Source organism: Agelaius tricolor, unplaced genomic scaffold, assembly GCF_023055355.1.
Source record: "Agelaius tricolor isolate 1412-34295 unplaced genomic scaffold, bAgeTri1.0.p SCAF_2, whole genome shotgun sequence".
In the NCBI taxonomy this organism is placed as follows: Eukaryota; Metazoa; Chordata; class Aves; order Passeriformes; family Icteridae; genus Agelaius; species Agelaius tricolor.
In genome coordinates, this window is record NW_027269262.1 from 78542036 (window position 1) to 78565508 (window position 23473).

The window sequence follows — 23473 nt, forward strand, 5'->3', positions numbered from 1 at the left end:
TTGATAAAATAGAAACAGACACAGAAATTGACAGTGCAACATATCATGTCTGTTAATCAGAGGCCGAGAATCTTTGTTTTCATATGACAATCCAGTAGTCTCCTGCCAGAGATATTCCTTCTCCTCAAATTCTGCTGCACAGGAGAAGAGACACAGATCATACATGCAAATGTTTCACCACAGTAAAAACTTGTGCTTGGCATAAATGATGGAGAGATTGACAGAAACAGGAAAAAAACCATGAATTTAGAAACATTTTTATTTCAGCATTTCAGTATCATCTCTTGTCTCACAAAAAGAGCAGACACACAGAGAAGGTCCCCTGTCACTGAATCAGTTACTTCACAAATAAGATACACAGAAATAACAGTATCTAAGAGATTAAATCACAGACCAAATCTCTGTATTTTGCATCTATAACTAGAAAACAAGATCAGATTGGGTGGGAGAACAAAAAAATGTAACAGCTAGGTCAGAAGTTAGTTGCAGTCCATTTAGTAGCAGAGTGATAAGGGAAATTGTCACCATGGTTTTTTTAGACTAATTAATAGACAGTAAAAGAAAGAAGCTACATCTCTTGAGCAAGATTCCTCTGGTATTCATACTTTTACACTGAGCTTACAACCTAAAGATGCTGCAAGTTTCTCAATTATTTGCAGTTTTTAACATCTGAAGATTTATCTCATAATCTGTCCCTTGCCTATTTAAAGTTACAAGAATCTAAATCCAGAATTTCCTTTCCATTAAGTTTATAGAAACTGTATAACATATATATGTTTCATTGATGTTGTTTTATTCATGTCATATTCCACTTTTTTTTTTCTGTGAGATTTATTAATTGATGACTTGGTTTTTTTTTCTTCAAATTCATTCTTAGAATTCCTTTAGGTCACATTTCATGTCTGGAAGCAACTGAGAGACAAATCTCTAAACCAGCAGAGAAAACATAGGTACATAGCAAATGGATGTATGGCATCAAACAGATGTCTGGTGTATCTTCAGCCCGCTGTACTCCAGAAGGGAAGAGCACTACTTCTCAGGTTTTTGTTTGACATAAAGAAAATTCCCAGCTGATGTTAAACATGTGCAACATTAAAAACATCATGAGAATGACAGCAAATGCTATTAGCATAGCAGAGCAGACTGCTTCCCTCCTGTGCCAAAACCAGCAGAGCTGGCCCCAGGGCTCTGCTGTGGTTTATTTAATTCTGAGAATAAGTTTATGGGTGATCAACCTTCCAGCAGTCCACAATTCTTGACAGCTACTATTTTCAGCAAATACACTCTATGTTTTTTTTGGTCACTGAGCATTTCGTTCTTCTTAATATAAAGGCTTCAAGTGTGTGAGAGAGTTAAGAGTTGATCAAAGGGACATGTGGCTGCAGGGGTTTGGTGGGGTGACAACATATTTCAGCCTCAGTTGCTGTAGAGGACAATATGGAGCTCATACTTGAGATAAGATTCTCTGGGAGCAAACTGAGTGGTCTGTTTGAGGTTCAGTGTAGCTTGGGCACACAGGAAATTAGTGACTGAGGGTGCAACCAAGTGCTCAGAGCTGAGACTGTGTCCAAATTCTCACTTTACGGTTGTAGGGGATGGATAACCTGAGAAGCTGTTCCCAAAGGATTTCAGGTAACTGAGCATTTCTACTCTTTTTCAAATGTCACCACTAACTTTCAGCTAGGCTAATCTAACATGAACATGGCATCTCCACAAAAGGGGAATTATTTGAACGATGACTTCCTCTAAAACTTATCAGCATAACTATAAAAATCATCAATAGTTCAAAAATGCACTATCAGAAACTTGAAGAATGGATTACATGTCTTACCACTATCAAAAATATTTTATTTGGAACATAAAGACATACCTAATACTACACTACCCAAAGACAGACTTCAAATGATGGGTGACCATTTTTTCCAAACCTAAAGCTGCAGCTGTTAACTATAAAAGTATAGACTTCTCTGTAAAACTTTAGGTTCTTCAATAGAAAATACATGACACATTCATAAAATCCATATTTTATTTTGATAAAACCCTTATAAATATAAAAGAATTAATCAACTCCACTGTTTACAATATGTAAGAAATATGTAAAACTTCTGTTTACAATATAAAGAAGTAGCCTTATTTCTTTCTCTTTTGAGACCAACAAATCCTTTGTATCCTTCCTGCAATTTGTGAACATTTTTTCCACATTCTGTAGCTACTCACATAACAGGGAAACATATGAGATCCAATCCTAAGTCTAAAAAAGGGAGTGAAAACATACAACACACTCTCACTCTTCTTTTTAGTGCTGCTAAATGCCTTTTTTTTTTCTTCAATGGTCTGTTTGTGTTCTTTTCTTCAGAAAATATTCAAAAGGCTTTGGGACACCTTGCAGAATATAATAGCTATATTCTGGGGAGGAGAAAACAAAGAATTCCACATATCTTCAACTGAGATAAAATACCTATATCACTATGTCTAATTTATTGTTCTAAAACAGCATATAAAGTCAATCCCAATTGTGATTTCCCTCATGTTTGTTCATCTAAGATCAAATGACCCATGAAGGTAAAAGGCAGAGCATATAAAACCTATTTAAAAATTAACTAAAGGAGAGCAGTTATGGAAGATGAATTCATCAGAAGTACTACAGAGATTGGTGTTAGTTGCTGCCAGTAAAACCTCTAGCTGCCTCTTTCAGGTATCATTCACTTGATTTAACTATGTAGTTCTCACAGTTTGAGAGTAAATCTAATTCTATCCTAAGTTACATCCTATGGCATGTTCATTAATAAAAATATTTCATGTAAAAAAACCCCCAACTTTATTCAGATAAAAAAGGTTCCTGAGAGAAACGCTGGCTCAAGTCAACTTATAAAGACAGAAGTTTCAACATATTGCTACTAAGGGCTGAGCTTTTTATTAGATGTTGACATGATTCTAATTTCTTTGGCTGTCTCTGACTATTCTCTTTGGTCTTGGAATACAAGTGCAACCACTGAAGTTCACCTATGACAGCAGAACATGAGCCAGCACCTTGACACATTCTACACCTGGGCAGTACTGTGCTCCACAGTGAGATGAGAGGTAAGCAGCATGTGGTTCACACTGCAGTGTGCAATGGTCTGGAACAACAGCTACCCCTGCCTCTTGATTTTAAGGGGCAAAAGTCTGATGCTATAGTCTGATGCTATAGGATATAGTGTAATAATCCCTTATGTTTCACCAAGTGCAACAAACTGGATTTAGGCACAAACAGCTCCCTCTACGCCCTTCCACCTTGCAGTTTTCAGGTTTCAGGACAATTTCATCTTGTGACATTGTGAAATTCAGGAATACCTACTCTACCTGACATGATCTTGCAATATACAAAATCCTTACTATTTGCTTTTTTAAAAACTATCAATCAGTACATGATTACTGCTATGAAGCAGCCAGAATAACAGGATCATATAAATATCTGTCTTACTTAAATGCTACTAGTCATTAGTACTTTTTGTAGGAAAGTAAATATGGTATTGCAGAAGTCAGCAATGAAATTACATCATCCTTGAAACTTTTTTCCTTGAGAACTGCAATGTGAGGTTTATACAGAAGCTAAATGTTATGTGAGAGACCAGAAGAATAATCCCAAAACATCCTATACTTGATCAATAATACCAAGGATCCTGTTCAGTAATTTGGTTCAGTAATCTGGGCAACACCTTCAACATTTTTGTCCCTTATGATTAGCAGTGACCTCTGTGTATGCAATGTTGATGGCTCAGTACTTCCAAGACAATGCACTCAAACCCAGTCAGACCTGTTAACATCAATGAACCTGTGATAATTCCAGACATATATGTGTGAGAAATGACTGCATGGAAACCACTAATAAAACAACACCTATTGGTTAAAAACAACTCACAAAAAGAAATTAAACATCACAAAGTATAATAACTATTAAAATGAATTTGGCCTTTGGTCTCTGAGGGAGCCTACTCTGGATTTACTCCTTCAATTCCTTCTGACTTCTCGTCCCCTTAGAGGCTGGGGAGGCCGGAAGTTTCTCAGCAAGCAGCAGGCGGCCTCATCCTCAGCAGTGCTCAGGAGGCTGCGGAATTTGGCCAGCTGTAACCAAAAGACACATAAGGTTCAGCAGAAAACCCTCATGCAAATACTCATGAAAAAGCATGCAAATAATAAAGACACTTGTCACTTTTTTCCACCCGAAAGAACAGAACTGTATTTTATTAAGTCATGGGGGAATGGCAATTTCACAATTTCTATCCTTGTAAATGAAAAGGGGGATTACTACTGAGAAAATATCCCAAAATACATGAAACTGTGCATGAGGATTACTTGTTTCCTTTATTCACACTTTATCTTCCACAACCTGATCTAAACCAGGGGGTGTTTATACCTTTTTAGCTGGATTTCATAGTTTGGAGATTCTGAAATGTTTTTTGCCAAAAGATAAGATTATGTTTCTTATCATACAAGCATTCTGTGTATGTTTCCTTCTTCAAAGAGGATATTCACAATTAACCTGGAATTGCAGGTGTGGTGCTACAGAAAGCTTCTGCAACTAGCACTTACTCAAACCAAGAGAGATTCCAAATTCTTTCCTTGTGAAGAACTTATTCATAACTTCCAGGACCAGCACTTATTCATAACTCAGCATATGCTGATCTCAGAAGAAACCCCATCAGAGCTCCATGTCTAAATCTTGGGAAATCTGAGGATGATTTTTGACCTAAGTATAGAATTTTGTTTAATTCCTAATCTTTCCAATAGTTACTATTTCTATATTTCACTTTACTTCCCTCCTAGGTTATCAATGGTAGGACAGTACAAAAACCATTCCATCATAATACAGCATTTAGTTGTAATGGCACATTGCATCATAATGACATTAAGAGCAAAAAATGCCAGTGCTACCTTGCTTCACCCCATTCCGAAGCTAATGTTTGTAATTCAGGGTCCTGTAAGTTTCTAAAAACTTAAAAGCTGTTTTTAATTTCTTTCTACCTGAAAAGTGCAACAAAAAGTCTGTAGTAAACTCTAAAGCCCTAAAGAAATCCAAACTTGAGGAATAAAATTAAATGGTAGAACAATATCAGTCACAGTGCTGACTGAACAATCACAATGGTGGACATTCCTGGAAACAAACACTTTAGCTGCATGCATGTTTATATTGATAAGAATATAGCAATTTCTACTGTAATACATAAGATATAGCTAAAGTTTATAAAAAAATACTAATAAAGGATCACTATACTTAACACTTTCCCACACCATGTTCCCTGAGCCTGTTACATGGCTGTTTGTATACAGAATTTCACATTTTAGAACGTATTTATTACAGATTTGCCCAAATAAGAAACTTTTAACCTGAGAAATGGCTTATCTTCAGAAAATTGATACCTTAAACAGGTTTCCAATCCTAGATCCAAACAGTTGCAGCAAGCCTTACAAAGCCAGATTGAGGGGAGTAAGGAAGAGATATAGATGAGAAAAATAAACACATTGAGCAAATAAATTACTTCAAATCCGTTGCAAACAGAAATTTGAGGTTTCCCAACAAGCAACCCATTCAGGGAACTGTCTTAACACTTAAAGCAAGGACTGAAGTCACCATTTCTGCTGAGTACGTGTTATCTGCTCAGAAATACCTTACACCTAAGAGGATCAGCCCGCTGGGTGTCACTGTTGCCAAGTTAAGATACAGCATGAAGCTTTTACAAGAAATGCAAATAGACCCTTTTTTGTGGAATCACAGCTTTCCTAAAACCTCCACTTATTACAACAGTATTCCCTCTTCATAATTCTAGTAAATTCATCAAGTTTTATGTATTTAGAATGGAAGAAGACATTTACTACTTGTCTGCCAGATAAAAATGCCAAAGACGAGGTTTGAGCAGGATGTACAAATAGTTAAATCAACTGGAATTCCAGAATTTCTAAGCATCACCAGAACTCTTTTTTTAGGTTCCGTATGGATTATTTTTGTTTCTTAATTGTTAGTGCATGCAGATTCTTTTTTAAAATGAGTAATAAATATCTGTTACAGCAAGAAAGGCAACTAGTCAGAATAAATTTGATAGCCAAATTTTGACTTTTGAAAATCTTGTAACATCTGCAGTGCCAAGGTCTGCAAAAACCCATAATATTGGGTGGCATTTACAATTTCCATTCTTACAAAAGCAACACTTCTATAGCAGTGAAAAATCTAAAGATACCTGTTCAGAACAAACACTTATGGGCTCTCTCAGAACAATCCAGATGACACTCTCAAGAAGAGGTGGAACAGTGAGAGAGCCAAAGTAAGTCCAGTAGTCCAGGGACTTGGGAAGCAGACAGCTGGGATCAAAGTTTGTGAATAGCGCTTTTTTTCCCTGTAAAGAAATAAAAGAAAAATACCAGGGCAATATTATTTAAAAGCAAGAGGCCAAGGTAAATAATGCCAAAGGAGGTAGAGCTTGTTCCACTATCAGGTGGGCTGGCAGCATCTTGGGTGATGACAGGAGGTCCTCATCACTGCCCTTCTGATGAGGTCTTACCTCAGAGACAGCTTTGCTGTGACTTTCCTTGAAGCCAGCAGGACACCATGAGAGGTGTCAGGCTAGAACAGGCTTCCCTAAGTTACAGATGACCATGAGATGGAAGTGGTGGGGAGAAGACAAAAGATGTTAGAATTTCAACATGGTCTCTGTGAGGCTGGCAGACTAACCCCACAGGTTACTGCCACTTGTTTCCCTCCTCACTCCTCCCAGGAATTACTTCTCTTTCCCCCTGTACTGGATACCAGACCACAGATGTCTGTCTGAACATCATGTTGGGAGTCTGGATAACTTCTCTTGCACAAGCAATAGGTTATTTCTCACCCTCTACCTCAGCAAAACAAGGAAGGAAGTATTTTCCTCATCTTTTTTACAGCTTTCCATAAAGTATGTTTTTCCCCTGTTACTATCCTCATAGCAACAGATTTATCAGAGACTGGGTTTTGTGAGGAATTAGCTGTTTCCTCTGATCTTTTGCTGTGTTAAAACTATGCTTTGTCTACTTAGTTTCAACTTAAACAGAATGCACATAAACTGACTCAAATCAGGTATCAATCACTGGGGATAAGGAAACATGAAGGTACAGGGAGTAGCAGCCAGGTTTCAAAAAATAAAAAACCTGACCAACAAAAGCAACTACCAATATTAGCTAGTATTCTTTTAGAAGCACTTGCTCACCTTGATTCTGATGGTGTCCAAGCGGTCAGTAATCTTGTTCAGTTGAGGGTTGCATTCACCAATCTATTAACACCAAAGAAAAAAGAAACACTGGAGCTCCAGAGAAAAGCAACAAAAATTAATTAAAAAGCAAATGCATAATGAAACTGCTTTATATAACTGGAGTGACTGAAAGATCTGATGCATCTTCTGTACAAGCCTGTGACTAGCTGGTCCTTAGAAATAATACTGGTCATAAAGAAGATTCACTCCCTTGCTAATAGTATTCTGGCTACTCATAGTAATTACTTCAGCTACAAAAGAATTACAAACTTTTCACTACAGGGGTATAGAAACAATTTATCTTTCCTGTTTTAATATGTGGGACATTAAAAGTTACAGACTAACATCAGAAATTTAAACTGCTTATAACATTGAAAACAATGTTCTTACATGAGAACATTCCAAACTGAATTTGTGTGCTAAGAAATCCAGTGACACTTCCTCTGAGTCATTGTAATGCCACCTGGAAAGATGGAATTACTGAACTGCTGAAGCAGTTCTTTGCAACTGTTGCATGGAATGGCTCTCTGACTGTGCCAGCACCAGTACTAACTGTTCTCAGGAAGCTTTGTCATCCACCAGAAACCACAGAATTTACCAAAGCCCTATCTTTTGCCATAGATTGTGAGAATTCCCCATCTGCTTCTTCATACAGAATTCAGTGAAGCTGTTGCACGAATCTAATCTTAGAACAGGGAGAGAAGGCAAAAAAGGTATAAAATAATTATTAGGAAATTCTCCAGTTTCTGGCTCTGCATTATTTAATTATTATTATTTTCTAGAAGAAACTACCAGCTCAGAAACAAGCCATTAAAAAACCATTTAAATCAAGCTGTCCCCCTAAATGAACATGTTAGTCAAGAACAAGTTAGTGGGATCCAAATGGGGGCAGCTGAATTAAGTTCCACATCTAATGTTGTTTGGGCTTGCAGACTAGGCAAACTGAAAAGTTTCACTGTCTTGAAAAATCTATTAAGCTGATATTTTTATTCTTAAAGAAAGCACAGCTTTCTATATTGGCAGCTAAACACTATGAAGGAAATAAGTATAAAACAAGTTTCTCTTTAGCAATACTTACACAAACCATCACTGTTATCTCTTTGGGCTTATAATGCAGATTTATTATGAGGTCTGAAGCATTCTCTTCTTACCTTCAGAAATACAGCCATGACTGCTAGTCCATCTGACTGACAAGCTGCCTCAACAAAACTGGAATACTTCTCTGCATTCCAATGGACCACATGAAGCTGAAAAGCAAAAGACACAGACAGCATCAACTCTCACTGAACTCAAGTAGTGGCAAATAAATATTACAACTTTACTGGGTTTGACACTCTCACTCTTTTGTATGCAGAATCATTCAGTGTTCTAAATGCAGATATTTCATGAAATCAGTAAATATGTAGTTCACACAAATGGCAAAAAGCATTTCCAATGGCTAAGATTATTAAAAATTTAGTAGCAATCGGCATACCACAGTGAAATTGCCTGTGAAATTGCTGTTGGGTCCCCAGATTTTGAACTGAGAAGTTAAGACAAAAAAAGCCAATGGTTATATAACCATTAATATATATATAACTATTATATAACCATTTTTAGTAAAGCTGATTTTTAAAAGTGATTGGAATTCATGAGGATGTCATTAGTATTTTACTCTTTTTCTTTAATCAAGCTTTCAGCAACATTAATCATCCACATAAATAGCTAGAAAATAGGCAAATACACATTAAACTTGCACTGACCCCTTTTCCCTTGTTTAGCTTAAGGGAACATCAGCATTTCATTTTTGACACTTTTCAAATGTTATTTTCTATGACTACCAGTAGTGATGCCCTCACTTGATTATCTTGATTATCTCAGGTTTGAGCATTTGCATTTCCAACATGCATTATTCTGGAAGTGTCCTGTAATATTTGCCTAAGAAGCTTAAACACCACCCAGCCAGGAGGGAAGAGGAAAAGCTTGTGATGTCTATTTCCATGCCACTTAAGTTTAAAAATTAGGTTTCATAATTCCTGACCACTCTTCATTTACGGGAGCTCCTGGTTCCCAAGAAGTTCCAGGTTGTTCCAGCCTTGAGCAATGGTCTGACTGCCAAATGGAGAGAGCACACTCATACAGCACTTAAGTCTAACGACTTCACAAACATTAATTACTTTCACAAATCCTCAATGGATTAGTAAATCTTATTACATGTAATTTTTAGTTAAAGATTCTCAGGAGCATGGCATGAGATTGGCTTCCCTAAAATTGGTCACCATCTTTTCAGATTTTGAACTTCAAGAATGAGGAAAAACAACTCATTGAATGACTTAAACTGGGATGAACCCATGAAAAAAAGGACTTCCTTTTGGATTACAGCACCTACAGGACAAGTAAGAACAATTTAGGAAAACTGAAATCTGCTTTAAAAGATTTCCACATGAAGCAACATAGCTGCATGGCTGAAATAGGGATCTAGAAGTATGAAGATTTTTATTCTAAATATCAATCCTTGCTCAACTTCTATAAGTTTCAATTTTCCATATCTATAAAATGGAACTCTTACTTGGTCTTACATGACATCAATATGTTAAGCATTTGGACTCTAAAGTGCTGAAACATTACTTGCAGCAAGTAAGGAATCCCACTGTCGTCAATAATAATACATGTACAGCTATGATGACACCCATGCTGTCTCACAGCTTTAGAAATCCTTGAAGGAAAGTTGCTATGGATATTATACACTAAGCCAACAGGAGAACATAGTCCATTAAACCTTTCTCAAGTGCATTAATATCCTGGAGTTCATAGTGTCTGCTCTGCTCCCTATTACAAATTCACAGAACCTATGCTGAACAACTTTTAAGCAATTACATTTTTTCATACACAAAAAGGAAACAGATACTCTCAGTCAGAAATTACCTTTATTGTGGATTTGGGAAAAAAAAAAAAACACCATCAAAAACAACCCAACAAAGAGCAAAAAGGAAAGTTCCCACAGCTACTAAAAGCCCACTCCCACTCCCTTATAGCTTTGCCAAAAAAAAACCCAGAAGGTAACCCTCCAAAAACCAGAGCCCCCAAACAGAGTGTGAAACAATTCTGGGCACAGACCCATTCTCAATGGCTTGTGACTTCTCTAAGGAATATATCCTGTCTTACCACCGCGGTGTCACTGCAGCTTGTGAAGAGACCTTGATCAGACCGTATGTTGTCACAGAGAATGGAGCCATGGATCCCTTCTTCTTCCTGGGGGGCTTAAGGGCCAAACCTTGCAGTCTTCTTTACCTGTACATGAATTCTTTCTTCAATTCAGTCGATGCTTTTTCTTCAAACCTTGCACGTCTTCCTTACAAAGGTCAGCACTGAAAACATCTTCATGTCTCCTTCTGAGGTATTTTCTTTTGTGTGAACAATATTCAGAAGCCTTGGTTTTAATTCTGAGTTTCTTATCCCAAAGCCAAAGTGACATCTAGAGAGCTTCCTGTGGAGGGTTACCCAACCGACAGGTAACAGAAAGGCTTTTAGACTGGCTAGAAATTCAGAGATATTTTCTCCTTCCATTTGGTTTCTTAGATGGGAAACATATATTTTCTCAGCTAGAAATTAGGGTTTGGTACTTAATGGTTTTAAAGCACCTCTATTAATTCTTTATATTCCATCTCACCTGGTTCCTGTGGAAAACATAAGCCTTTAAACACTGCAAATGTCACTTTTCCCCATTAGTGTTAGAAAATCAATCTTTTTTCCTGACCAGTATCTCTTATAGCATTTCCAGTAAAATCTGATCACACCACAGTGCATACATTACATTTTTTTCTTCTGTAGTATTATGCCTTTTATTTGGCCATTTATTTTTACACTTTTTACTTCTTTTTAACCCCAGAAAACTCTGACACTGTCTGAATCACATGTTTTTAAAGATCTCAATCTCCTGAAAATATTCCATGGTACTTCCATTTGCAAAGAGGAATCTCATACTGAGAACTTCCTCCTGCAGATTACTCAAATACAAAGGAGACAGAGCAGGAGTGAATGCTCTATGCCAGAGAAGATGGTGCACTTCTCCCTTTGGCACACCACCTCCACTGAAGCACAGTACCCCACAGACAGCAGGCACCCCACAGATATGAAACCATGGTTCTCAAAGTCATAACCACCACATTGCTAAGTGCACCACAAAATGCAACATTCCTATGTCTTGCATAAACTTTACACTACATAGGCCCCAAATCCAATAATTCTGTGGTTTGTCATTGAAGATGACTTTGAAAATATTCTCCAAGGAGGAAACAATGAAAGACAAAGTTTAAAATAACTCTTGAACATTAAGTCTTGCTCTTATCGAGCTCTTGTCTTCCGTACTCCCTTTTTAATCCTCTGCAAAGCTTTCAAAGAGGTTCTCCTTTGAGAAAGGACTAAACATGCAACACTTCAGGAAGACCACTTTTCAATAAAACGAGGGGAAGATAAAAAGCAGGAAGAGGAAGGGCAACATTATTCTTGTAATGGAAAACTAGTCACAAGCTTAGAAGTACAGATGACTCCATGTAAACCCTTACCTCTGCCGCATACTTCATCCCATCCACCGTGTGCTCAGAGCCAGCTTCATCATTGGATCCCCAGTGGAAGTGAATCTGGCGCAGCCTGTAGGTCCCGCTGAGTGGCCCCCCAGTCAGCACTAGAAACCCAAACAGAGGAAAAGGCTTCACTGAGAGAATGGAGTCTCCATCCATATCCTCTAAACTCACACCAGACTTCAGTCTTCGGACACTCCTCTGCTCCTGCTCATAAGTTGTCTCAGACGGCTTTCCATTTCTTGGAAGTGCTACAGAAACCCTCACCTGTCAAGGGTATGACTGTGAAAATTGTATTTATGGGCAGATTAGTGGGTTATGGCCCAGTAAAGGGTATGCTGTTATTGTCAAAGTTGGATATTTCTCAGAGAATGGGAAAATACTTCTATTTTTCAACACTCAAGAGTTTCCTCTCTTGATTATATTCAAAAGAATCACTAAGAAATTAAGCTCAAAATATAGGTTTTATGGATAAGGAGCAGGATCATAAAAATTAATGTCAGCAGAATTTATTTTCATCTTTGAAATTTGGTGGAAAATAGGAGAAGCTTAAATTTTCAGGGCTCTTTCCTTCATTTGCAACTAGATCCAGTTATATCAGATAAAAGTCTGAGGAAAAGGAGCTTATACTAACATAAATAAAATTAGGCATGTGCATTGCACAACTGCAATATTACAGAAAATTAGCCAGGGCTGGAAAGCATGTCCTATGAGGAGCAGCTATGTACTTTGGGTTTTTCTAGTTTTGAAAAGGAGGCCGAGGGGTGTCCTCACTGCTCTCTGCTTCTGTGGAGGGGAAGCAGAGAGGGAGCTGCAGGTCTCTTGTCTCAAGTATCCAGTGACAGGACTCGTGGGTAAGGCTCAAGGCTGTTCCAGGGAAGATTTAAACTGGATGCTAGGAAGCATTTCTTCACCATGATGATGGTCAAACACTGGAACAAGCTTCTTAGAAAGGCTGTCAAAGCCCCAGGCTTATCAGAGTTTAAGAGGCATTTGGACAATGCCCTTAACATCTTTTAACTTTTGGTTAGCCCTGAACTGCTCAGGCAGTTGGACAACATGATCATTGCAGGTCCCTTCCAACTGAAAGGATTCTATTCTATTCTATTCTATTCTATTCTATTCTATTCTATTCTATTCTATTCTATTCCATTCTATTCAAACTAACATGCATATGGGTGGGCTTTTCATTATTTTGCTTTTGCAAGCACTCATAATTTTCTTGTCAGACTTAGAATCAAAATATCTCTTCACAGAGCCTGGAATGTGAATTACACCCAGAGAGATTCCTTATTCACAGCAAAACAAATCACTCCACTCACCCAGCTCTGTATGTCCTCTGAGTGTTTGGGAATCAATCTGGAATAGTTTACTGGCTCATTACAGAAATTTTAAGGGGAAATGAGGGTAGATTTAACCAGATGTTTTTTAAATTAAGAGCAGAAGGGAGGACAATAGCAATTTTTTCTCTTCTAGATTTAGTGCAAAACCTACACTTTCTTAGGAACAAAATCCACCAAATAAACATGAAAAAATAATTTTTAAGTTGCCTATTTGCTAACACAAGTAGCTTGGATAATGAAAAAGAAGTGGGACTGTTTATTCTGAGGAAAAATATTTAACTTCCTTAAAGCTTCAACTCAAAAAACATGCATTTCCACAGCCTATAAACTTAGCAAACAGAGGAGATGGGGCAGTGGCAGTTTAAAATTCTTTCTTTTAAGGACTGTAAACTTCAATGCAAATGATCCCAGAAAAGTGTAAAGATCAGTGTTCTAACTGGCTGAGGAAAAACTAATTTGTAGAAATGCACCAGCATGAAATACTTATGCTGAAAACTGTGGAAAATGGCCTGTTGATCTATTTGTGCTGCATCACACAGTGATGGTGAAACCATTTAATTCCAACAGTAATTAAGGAAGAGGATACTCGGAAGTTTTTAAGGAAAATATCAGTATCTTGAATTTTTAAAAATATTGGAAGAAGATCAATAGAGCAATTTCAAAGAATGGAGCTAATGTGGTACCAAAGAGCATAAACAGACTTACACAAACAGTTACAAACTTGGCCCAGTTCCAATGTTGACCAAACTGAGGAAATAGTTCATATGGGAATCAGTTAATAATGCATTAGAAGATGCTAATGTATTTAGTACCAATCAATTTGATTTTGTTTCCATGAAACCAACACATGGCAGGAGTTCTTACTTCACAGAGGTGCCCCAGAAGCCAAATTTGGGCCCTAGAAAATTCAGTATTTTTTGAGCAATGACCTGAAAGAAAACAAAAACAATACTGATAAAGTTTGTCAGTGACAACTACTAGGGAAAATAGTGAATTACTCAATTTATGTTTGTGGACTGAAGAATCTGGTCCATGCATAGAAGACATGGAGTCTACTGAAGGAGACTGGGTATTCCATCTGTAAATTATCTGATCAACATCTGTCAGTGCTTTGCCACAATATGAGCTACATCCATGGAGATACAGCCTGGGGAAAGCAGTGAGAGGAGGATCACATTACTATTGCTTTGGTACCAGGAGAAGCCTAGAGAAACGTTGCTCAGGCCCTGTCACTTCATGTGGAAGAGGTTCTTGGTGTATTCGCATTCATTAACATTTTTTCTTTTAAACTGTGAGGGTAATTAACAATTAGAACAACTTACCAAAGGCTGTGGTAGGTTCAGCATCGCTGGAAAATTTGAAATCAAGATTGTGTATTTTTCTAAGAGATGTGCTTTAGTTCACCAGCATCTACTAGGCTCGAAGCAGAGATTAATTCTGGGAAGTTCCGCAGCATCTGACACAAGGTCAGACTGATCATTGATGGTCAGCTGGTGGCTTTCAGGCAACATCCAGTGTTGACAGAAAGTTTAAAACTAAGACTGTTCAGGAAACAAAAACATGATGCTGTCTCCATCTATGTCTCTCCTTCTTGCCACTATGAGCTAATAAGTCCTCAGGACTAAGGGGTCATCAAAAAATTAGTCTCTCTCTGGCTTTGATGCTTATGAAAGCACCATGGTCTTGAATCCTCAGCTAAGCCTCACACAGCCACAAAATGATTTTATTGCTTGAAGATTCTGCACTCCTACAGCTTGAAGAGGTGCATGCTGCCTTGCCCAAAATCCAAGAGAAGGTTTCAAAGATGAAGGCAGTAACATTACAAAGACTATAATACATCAGAGAACTTCTAAATAAGAATTATTGTTTGCAAAAAGGGAAGCTACATACTCCTGGAAAAGACTTGGGCAATAATACTTTTCAGAGAAGAAAAGGGATTACTTGGGATCTATTTCACTTGTTCTGTATTGGCTCTTACTTGTCATAAGAAGGCCGAGTATAGGTCATAAAAAAGGGAAAAACATATAACCAAACCTGCAGCTAAATTCAGATAAGATATTTGAGCGATTCGGTTGGAATGAACCTGTAATGAGACACAAAGGATTCATCTGCAGTGAGAAAGAGAGAGCAGCATTTGAAAAATTGTATACAACACTGTTCAAACAGGGAGCTGGCACTATCCAGCTGGTGGGGGTGGATCAAACCATTCCTGTAAGTAGGGAATCCCAACACTTTCTGAGAAACACAACCTCGAACTGGTGTCCAAATATGTTCCCACACTGCACCATGCTGAAAGGCAGGGGAAAAGGAATCTCTCATCCAGAGGAGCAAAGCCTTACTGTTTATTAGGAGTTCACATCCAACAGTAGACATGTTCAGGGTGTAGGCATTCCATTTAGGAATTGGTGGAGAAAGTTACAGTGCAAGAGTAAAGGAACAAACCTGATTTGTTGACGGTGTCATCAAACTCCACACTGGTGGAGTGCCCGTTGTTAAGGATGATTTTAGCAGAAGCTGGATCATAACTGGGATTTAGAGGACGGAGGGAGGGATCATACTTGGTTTCCTCAGTTTTGATGTCGATGGGTGACTGACGGTCTCCATTAGCAACAGGAAAAACCTCCTTCCAGTGGGCAGGCCCTGCAATGCATTGGAGGAGAAGTCTAAATTGCTGACAGCAGCCTCATTGTTATGAAAGAAAACTCTACTTGAATTGTCCTCATCTGCATCTTTTAAATTCAAAAAGGATGCATCAGGAAAACACAAATCAAAACATTCAGCTACTTTTGTTGCATCATATTGCAATAGCAGTTCTCCAGATCCCTCCATGTACCTTGCATGCACCTTTAAACAAGGCCCCAGTATGTAGATAATTATTCCCAGGTAAGACTCAGCTATGCACAAGACACATACAACAAATGCTCACTCAAATCAGGCATCCTGTATCCAATGGGCACTATGTCCCAATGAATTTCTGACATGCCATTTTTGCCTAATATCATGTCTCATTGTGTCTTTAAGGATTACCTCTTTTCTAGGCAGAATTTTTTATGCCTTATTCATTTACTGCAAAAGACCTGAGAACACATCTTCCACTGATCACTCTGAATGAGATGGGGAGATGTCAAAAACTGTTGAGTGGTTCCTGGAGCCTGAGGGCAGTGCCTGGAACCTAAACCCTGCTGCAGCTCTGATCACCTCCTCCCAGCCCACCAACTGTGCACACCAGCTGTCACAAGGAAGAGAGACTGCCACCCTCTAATCATGAAATGTCCATGCACACATACACACACACACACTAGTGTAGCACTGCCAAAATCAAAGCACAGGAACACTCAGGACAGTGGTGCCTGCGTGAGGTTTGTATTTCTACTGCCTTCAGCTGATGAGAGTAGATCTTCCAGACACAGAGCCATTGACCCAACTTAGGTAGAAATTATAGGACTAAAGAAACTGTTAATCAATACCAGTCATCTCAACCTTCCTCTCTCCAAGCAGGATAAGCCAAATGTCACATGAAAAATTAATAAATCAATAATATGGATATGAGAAAATAGCAAATAACATCCTAAAACAGTAAGAAAAGCTTCACTGATAAGATGTGTGAGTTATCTGTTGTTACCTACTAAGCATCAGAGAGTTCCCAATAATTCACAATAAGAGTATATGTGCCATTGTTTAACCATATTTGGATAAGAGGGTAAAGAAAAATATGAACACCCTGGGGAATATATTCTATAAAGACAGAAAATAAGGTTTAGGATGAAAAGGAGGGGAGAGCAAGGGGAAAGAAGAAAGAAAAAAGAGAAAGGTGAAAGTCTGCAGGGCAAATGATCCTTCAGTATTAAGAAGAACACAGAACTTGTTTTCCCCCCAGGCTTATAATGGGTAAAAAGCATAATAAATCAATTGAGAGACTGGATATATGAAATACTTAATATGAGCATCAGAACCTGGTCAAATAAAATCTGCATCACTGGATATCCTCATAACTAACTCCCTACACTGAAGATAACTGACCGCAAAAATTGGGTTTGGGTCTTTCTGCATGGCTTAGCACTTAAATAAAAATGATGACAAAAAAAGATGAAAACGTATGATGCAGTGGTTAATAGCCTAACATCAAGAGCTGTCAGGTATTTTTCTTTCTTCGACTTCTATTGAAGTGAAACTCACAGGTGCTAAAAGCACCCATGCACGCCTGCAGTAAATCAAGGAGGAAGCGCCCACAGCCAGGGGCTGCAGCTTGCACAGCACCTGGGCAGAGAATGATTCCCCTCTGAGGAGCACAGAAAAACAGAAGGGGGAAAACTTGTAAAGAATAGCCTAAGACTTTAACCTCAGAACAAAGACAAAGGCCTTCAGTCTTGATTTTTAAAAAAGTACTTTTGTTAATTACTTCCTTAACTAAACTCAATAAAGAAATAGATTCTAAGGCAGAAGATAAAAATCCTACTGGTTTGAAACATAACACTGTTTAAACCTCATTCCTATCAGTTCACAAATGGTCATCAAAGCTATTCAATACTCTAACTACATACAGTTTAGAATATCATTTTAATTGTGTTTTGATCCTAATACCCTGTAGTTAGGGATGCAACACAAAATTTTATTTGAAGAAGCCCTACTCCATAATTTATACCTCACTACCATGATTTGGAACTCCTAGAAAAAGTTTATTGCTACTTAATTTTAATAATTCTAACACTCCTTAACTGAGAAAACCAAAAATATACTTATGTGCTTAACTACTTGGTGTCCTATTGCTCTGTCTCAGAACTAACTATAGTTATTTGAATTAAATAATATGGATGACTTGTATTCAGAAATAATACAAAGTTGCCAAAAAGAGGACCCAAGGCTGTGATTCTGTCACTGCCTAATTATTTAACAGTAATATAATATTCAGTTCTAAAATGACATTATTGCTGGTTTGGCACTTGTTCTTGGCTCAGATGACCAAAATACTGGTTTGCTATGGTGATTAAACATCTACCAGTGACCAAACTACCAGACATCTGACCTTTCAAAATATACAGGAAGGTATCAAGAAACTTCAGCTCATTTTATACCACTAGGTTATATCAACAAGTATTACTTTCTAAGTAATCTACCAGCAATCTACTACAATTATCATGCTTTTGTCCCTCTAGGAAAACTGTGACTCAATTCATTTCTACAGACCCCAGCCCAATGCAAACTTTGTGTATGACTGTTGTAAAAAAAAAGCCATTGCTGTTGAAAGAGATACTCAAATGCATATCATACAATCAGATTAAAGCCAGAGGGGTCCCCAGGGTGAAATTTTTTTCTGAATTAGATGCCTCCATATTAAAATAATGTACACTTCAGTTTTCTAAATATGCACTTTCAGGGAGTATAACTCATTAATTCACCTCTTTTCATTTTTTCCTTTACTGAATGAAAGTGATTAATATACCAATTTTTGAATTTATGAAATCCTCTCCTGCTGTTGGGAAAATGTTCTCTTGCTAGAGGCAATTTTCTAGTAGCTCTTAACAATCAAAGCTATTGTGACTGAGATTTATGACTAAAAACTGAACCATCTGCTCTGAAGATTTCATGCCTTTATTTTGGACACACCATTACCACAGGCACTGAATTGTCTGACACTTTCAGGTCAGACTATCGCTGCACGTACCACTCACCAGCATTGCACACAGCCAATTCATGAAACAGGTCTCACAGGGAAGGCAGTTAAGAATTTGGCAGGAAACAGAACTCACTATAGCACCTCACAGTGCTGCATTTTGATCCAGCTGAAGCTAAATATTAAAAATTTCATCAACAGGACAACTTGAGACAAGCCTAGTGAACATACTACAGGATACAGTTGAATTCTAGTGAGCCTCTATATGTGCATAAATGGAGCATGTACAGGTGAAAAGGGGTTTGGTTTTTTTTTTCACAGTTTGTTATTATATTTAGAAAATTCATTATTTTAGAATGGTCTGGCCTTGACAGGATCACATCCTTGTTTTGTCACAGACATATTTTATGAAAAATCCTTTTGCCAGGATCTTTTATCCTGAGAAGCTGAGATGCTTCAGCTTCTCCATGTTTTGCTGCTTTGGAATGTGATCTGGAGAGTTGTTTACCCAGCATGTGAAATTGTTTTTACTTGATGACCAATGACAGCCACCTGTGTTGAGGCTGTGAGCAGTCACAAGATTTTATTATCATTCCATTCCTTTCCTTGCTAGCCTTCTGATGAAATTCTTTCTTCTATTCTTTTAGTAGTTTTAATATATAATTTTCTTTTAATATATATCATATAATATATATAATGAAATGATAAGTCAGCCTTCTGAAACATGGAGTCAAGATCCTCATCTCTTCCCTCATCCTGAGACCCCTGTGAACACCACCACATTGTTTATTTCTAAAGAGAATCCATTGCCCAGTTTATCAATCACAGAGTGTTTAAATTTATAAACTTAGGTTTGCAAGTAATTTGATTGCATATTAGGTTACAGTAAGATGAGCTCAAACAAAGGTAATTAAAAATTCATTATGGGTAAAATTAAGCACCTTTTAAAAAGCAGATAATGAAATTACATAATTATTCTCAGAAAAAACAAGTATAAGGAGTTCTGGCTCAACTGAATCATCTTAAAGGTCATTTACAATCTAAATGATTCTATGAATTAATATCCCTTTTATTTATAAAATGCCTCAACATTACTGTAGTAACTAGATCAAGAGAAATTTTTGCTGTAACAGACAATACATGTAAATAATTACTATATGTTTCATTAAACAAATAGTTAACTAAAGTCAATTGTTTTCCCACTGTGGTCCCTTCCAACTTTACTCATTCTTTGATTTACCTTTTAACTAAAGCAATTCCCATGTAAACAAAACAGGACTCAAGGGGCAAGAATATTCCCATCCTGATAGGAACCTTGAGCAACAGTGAAAAGCATGCATGATACCACACTGAAGCCGGTCTTCAAGATTTCAGTATTATGCCTCTACATATAAGCAACATCAAAACTGTGAGGTAAGAAAAGTGGCAAGAAAGCAAAGGCCAAGGTTTTCACAGAAATAAAATAATGCCTTCATGCATTTCAGAAATAGGTGCATCAAAGTAACCAAAGTAATCGAAGTAAAGAGAACTTCTGCATTAGGTGTGTGTGACAAGAGACTGGTAGCACAGAGGCTGCAGGTGTGGCTTCTGTGAGAAGCTGCTGAAGCTTTCCCCATGTCCAATAGGGCCAGTGCCAGCTGCTCCAGGATGGACCCACTGCTGGACAAGGCTGAGCCCATCCATCAGGGACAGTGCTATCACCTCTGGGTAACAGATTTAAGAAGGGGAAAAAGTTACTGTGCAACAGCAGCTGAAAGAGAGGAGTGAGAATATGGGAGAGAAACAGCTCTGCAAACACCAAGAGGAAGGGGAGGACATGGTTCCAGAGCCTAAGCAGATTCCCTGCACCACAGTGAAGACCAGGGTGAGGCAGCTGTGCCCTGTATGGAGGTCCACAGTGAAGCAGAGATCCACCTGCAGCCCATGGAGGGTCACAACTGGAGAAGGTGGATGTATCTTGAAGGAAGTTTTGACCCCATGGACAGCCTACACTGGAACAGGCTCCTGGCAGGACCCCATTGGAAGCCCGAGCTGGAGCAGGTTTGCTGGCAGGACTTGGGGCCCCCTGGGGAATCCACGCTGCAGCAGTTTGTGAAAAACTACAGCCTGTGGGAAGCCCTCACACTAGAGAAATTAATGGAAGGCTGTTTCCATGGGTGGGACCCTATACTGGAGCAGGAGCAGAGTGTGAGTAGTCCTGCTGCTGAAGAGAAGGGAGAGGCAGAGACAATATGTGATGAACTGACCACAGCTGGTGCAGGAGAGGCCATAGAGAAATCCTGTGGAGTGAAGGAGTGAAGTTGGGCCTGGGATAAAGGGAGGGTTGGAGGGAAGGTGTTTTATTTTCTCATTGCCTTACTCTGATTTGATAAGCAACAAATAAAACTAATTTCCCCAAGTCGAGTCTATTTTGCCTATGTAAGTAACTGGAGAGTTACTTAACCTCTGAGCCTTTTAGTCTATTTTCTCTGCCCTGTCCAGCTGAGGAGTGATACAGTGGCTTTGGTGGGCACCTGGTCCAGCCAGTGTCAATCCCTAAATCTTTTAATTCTTTACCTAACAGTGAGCCAGTGTCCTTAATCATAGATATTCCATATATGCAGACATGTATGTTTTAATATTTGCCAGTTTACTTTATGCACCTAATGATTTATGTTGTGACTGTTGCAAGTAGCAATTGTAGAACTAAGAGTGAACACAGATGTCTTTTCAACTCTTCAGGCAGTCAACCACACTATATAACTGCACCACATTTAATTTATTTCACTTTATTTCTGTCTGAATTGAAAAAGGTAATCTTCGTTTCAAAGAAACTATTTTCAGGGCCACGAAGGCAAACAAAATTTTCGAGAATCAGAGCAAATTTCCTTCACCTGCTACTCAATCAAACGACAATAACAAGAAAAATCAGTAAAATAAATGCAGTAGAAGAGAAAAAGTTAAGAAATAAAACTGATGCTAGGGAAGAGCACTGAAGTGTTTGATATCCATGCCTCCCTCCTCTAATGTCCTGGAAAAGGTGTGGTGAAGGGCATGGACCCCCACAGCTGCTGTGGGGCTCCAAGTAAGCAGTGAAAGGCAAACTCCACCTCAAATATGTTACCATGCAGGCAGTAAATAGAGTTTTATAGGAGAGATAGGGCCCCAGGCATGGTCCAGGGCCACCCCAGTAGAAATTCTGGTGGCCTCCCCTCTCTATAGGTTGAGAATAGCAAACAAGAAGAGACAGGATAAGGGAGGGAAAGTGGACTTCTTATCTGGGCAGTGCAGGTGAAGCTCAAAGCATAGAAACATATGGAGAAAAAAAATTGAAAAACAAGACCCATTTACGTCTTCAGGGGAGGGGTAGGGTAGACTGCACAACAGCAGATAACACACCCAATCATTGCAACATCCCTGTGATCCACCACCACTACCCAGTTTGTCAGGAAAAGTACATCCATCCAGAAAAGATGGAACAAGAGGGCCAGGAAGGAAAGGTAGTACTTTCTATGCACAAACAGTATTCCAAAGTCTAAGTAATATGCACAAAGTCTAAGAATATGCACAAAGCATATTCTTATAGGCATTAGTATATGCAAATATATAGCTGTCTCACTTTACTGTCACAGCATTTCATTTCTTTATGTACAGACAATACAAGATATTCCACGTATTTTATCAGAGTTGAGCCTACAATTTACAAAAACACTTTTATTTCTACTTGCATGACTTGTGGGACCGTCTGCACACTGGAGCAGCGTTTGCATGACTGAAGATGCAAAACAGAGCCAAGTCTTTAAGCCTGCAGATGAGCCCATCTTGGGACTTCAAAGACTGACAAGATGAAGGAAACCACTGAACAACTAAAGTCCAAAAGCATCTCCTCTTAGATGCATAGTTATATATTTAAATAACCCAGTCAAGTAACTAGGATTTCCCACCGTGTAGTAGAAACAGAACAGAGTTGGAATCAGAAAAGCACTGCTGGTACAGCAGTTCCGATCAGTGCAGCTGTCAGCCACGTACTCGATCTGTGCACGCAACTGTTCAGCTGAAGGAGTGAACGAAATCCCAAGCGGGAACGCGGCACACCGGACCCGGAGCCAAGCCCGGCCCGGCTCTGCAGGCGATGCCGCACGCACGGACACCTCTCAGCCGCCTGCCTTGCAGAACACGGAGACAAAAATCGGCTCGCTGCAAAGCATTTCAGCTCACCCAGCTCTCCCGAGGGCGCTGGGCTGCCGAGCCCAGCGGCGGCAAGTGCTGCCCGCAGGACCCCGCTGCCCGCCCCGACGGCCCCGGCCCCTCTTCCCTACCGTTGTGCTCGTCGTATCCCCAGTGCAGCATGGCTCTGTTCTCCTGCCGGCTCGGGACGGCACAGGACAGGACAGGACGGGCTGGGATGGGACGGGATGGGGCGGGAGAGGCGGCTGCGCCCGATTTGAAGGCGACGGGGCGGCGACGCCCCGATCCTCGGGCGCTGATAAGGAGACCTGCAGCGCTCCGGCCTCCTGGCCATCCGTGCCTGTTGTCGCCTCAAGCCCTTCGTCACCTAGGCTCTCCCCAGCCTCCCCCCAGCACCGTCGGGGTGGCCCGGGGGACGCAGTGCCATCTCTCAAGAGCCCGCTCCAACAGAGGGAAGGTGGCTCCACCAGCCCCCGTCCCGCCAGAGCACGAGTTGTGCGGCAGTGCCCATTCCTGGGGTCACCCCCGCCGCTCCCG

General features: G+C 39.3%; 1 protein-coding gene across 7 annotated transcripts; it reads right to left on the reverse strand.

The window, feature by feature from the left end:
• Positions 1 to 241: 241 nt before the first annotated feature.
• Positions 242 to 23383, reverse strand: LOC139587389 (carbonic anhydrase 13-like). 7 transcript variants are annotated; one of them, XM_071421661.1, is made up of 9 exons: positions 23068 to 23383; positions 15601 to 15798; positions 13971 to 14087; positions 11801 to 11919; positions 8408 to 8503; positions 7215 to 7277; positions 6216 to 6371; positions 5401 to 5444; positions 242 to 4104 (listed from the first exon to the last, which is right to left on the reverse strand). In XM_071421661.1, exons 1-9 carry the CDS (start codon positions 23096 to 23098, stop codon positions 4080 to 4082), a joined length of 849 nt encoding a protein of 282 aa, XP_071277762.1. In that variant the 5' UTR covers positions 23099 to 23383; the 3' UTR covers positions 242 to 4079. The 7 variants fall into 7 exon arrangements, with proteins under 7 accessions (XP_071277762.1, XP_071277769.1, XP_071277763.1 ...); XM_071421668.1 differs by lacking the exon at positions 5401 to 5444 and having other exon boundaries at positions 2013 to 4104; positions 23068 to 23269; XM_071421662.1 differs by lacking the exons at positions 5401 to 5444; positions 13971 to 14087 and adding an exon at positions 13864 to 13905 and having other exon boundaries at positions 2013 to 4104; positions 23068 to 23196.
• Positions 23384 to 23473: the final 90 nt, after the last annotated feature.

Bases quoted from the DNA above. Each gene is read 5' to 3' on its own strand.
- LOC139587389 (XM_071421668.1), bottom strand. From the start codon at position 23,098: ATGCTGCACTGGGGATACGACGAGCACAACG. The intron at 14,088-15,600 runs GTTTGTTCCTTT...GTTTTCTTTCAG, and splicing joins TGACACCGTCAACAAATCAG to GTCATTGCTCAAAAAATACT. The intron at 6,372-7,214 runs GTGAGCAAGTGC...ATTTCTTTACAG, and splicing joins TGGACACCATCAGAATCAAG to GGAAAAAAAGCGCTATTCAC.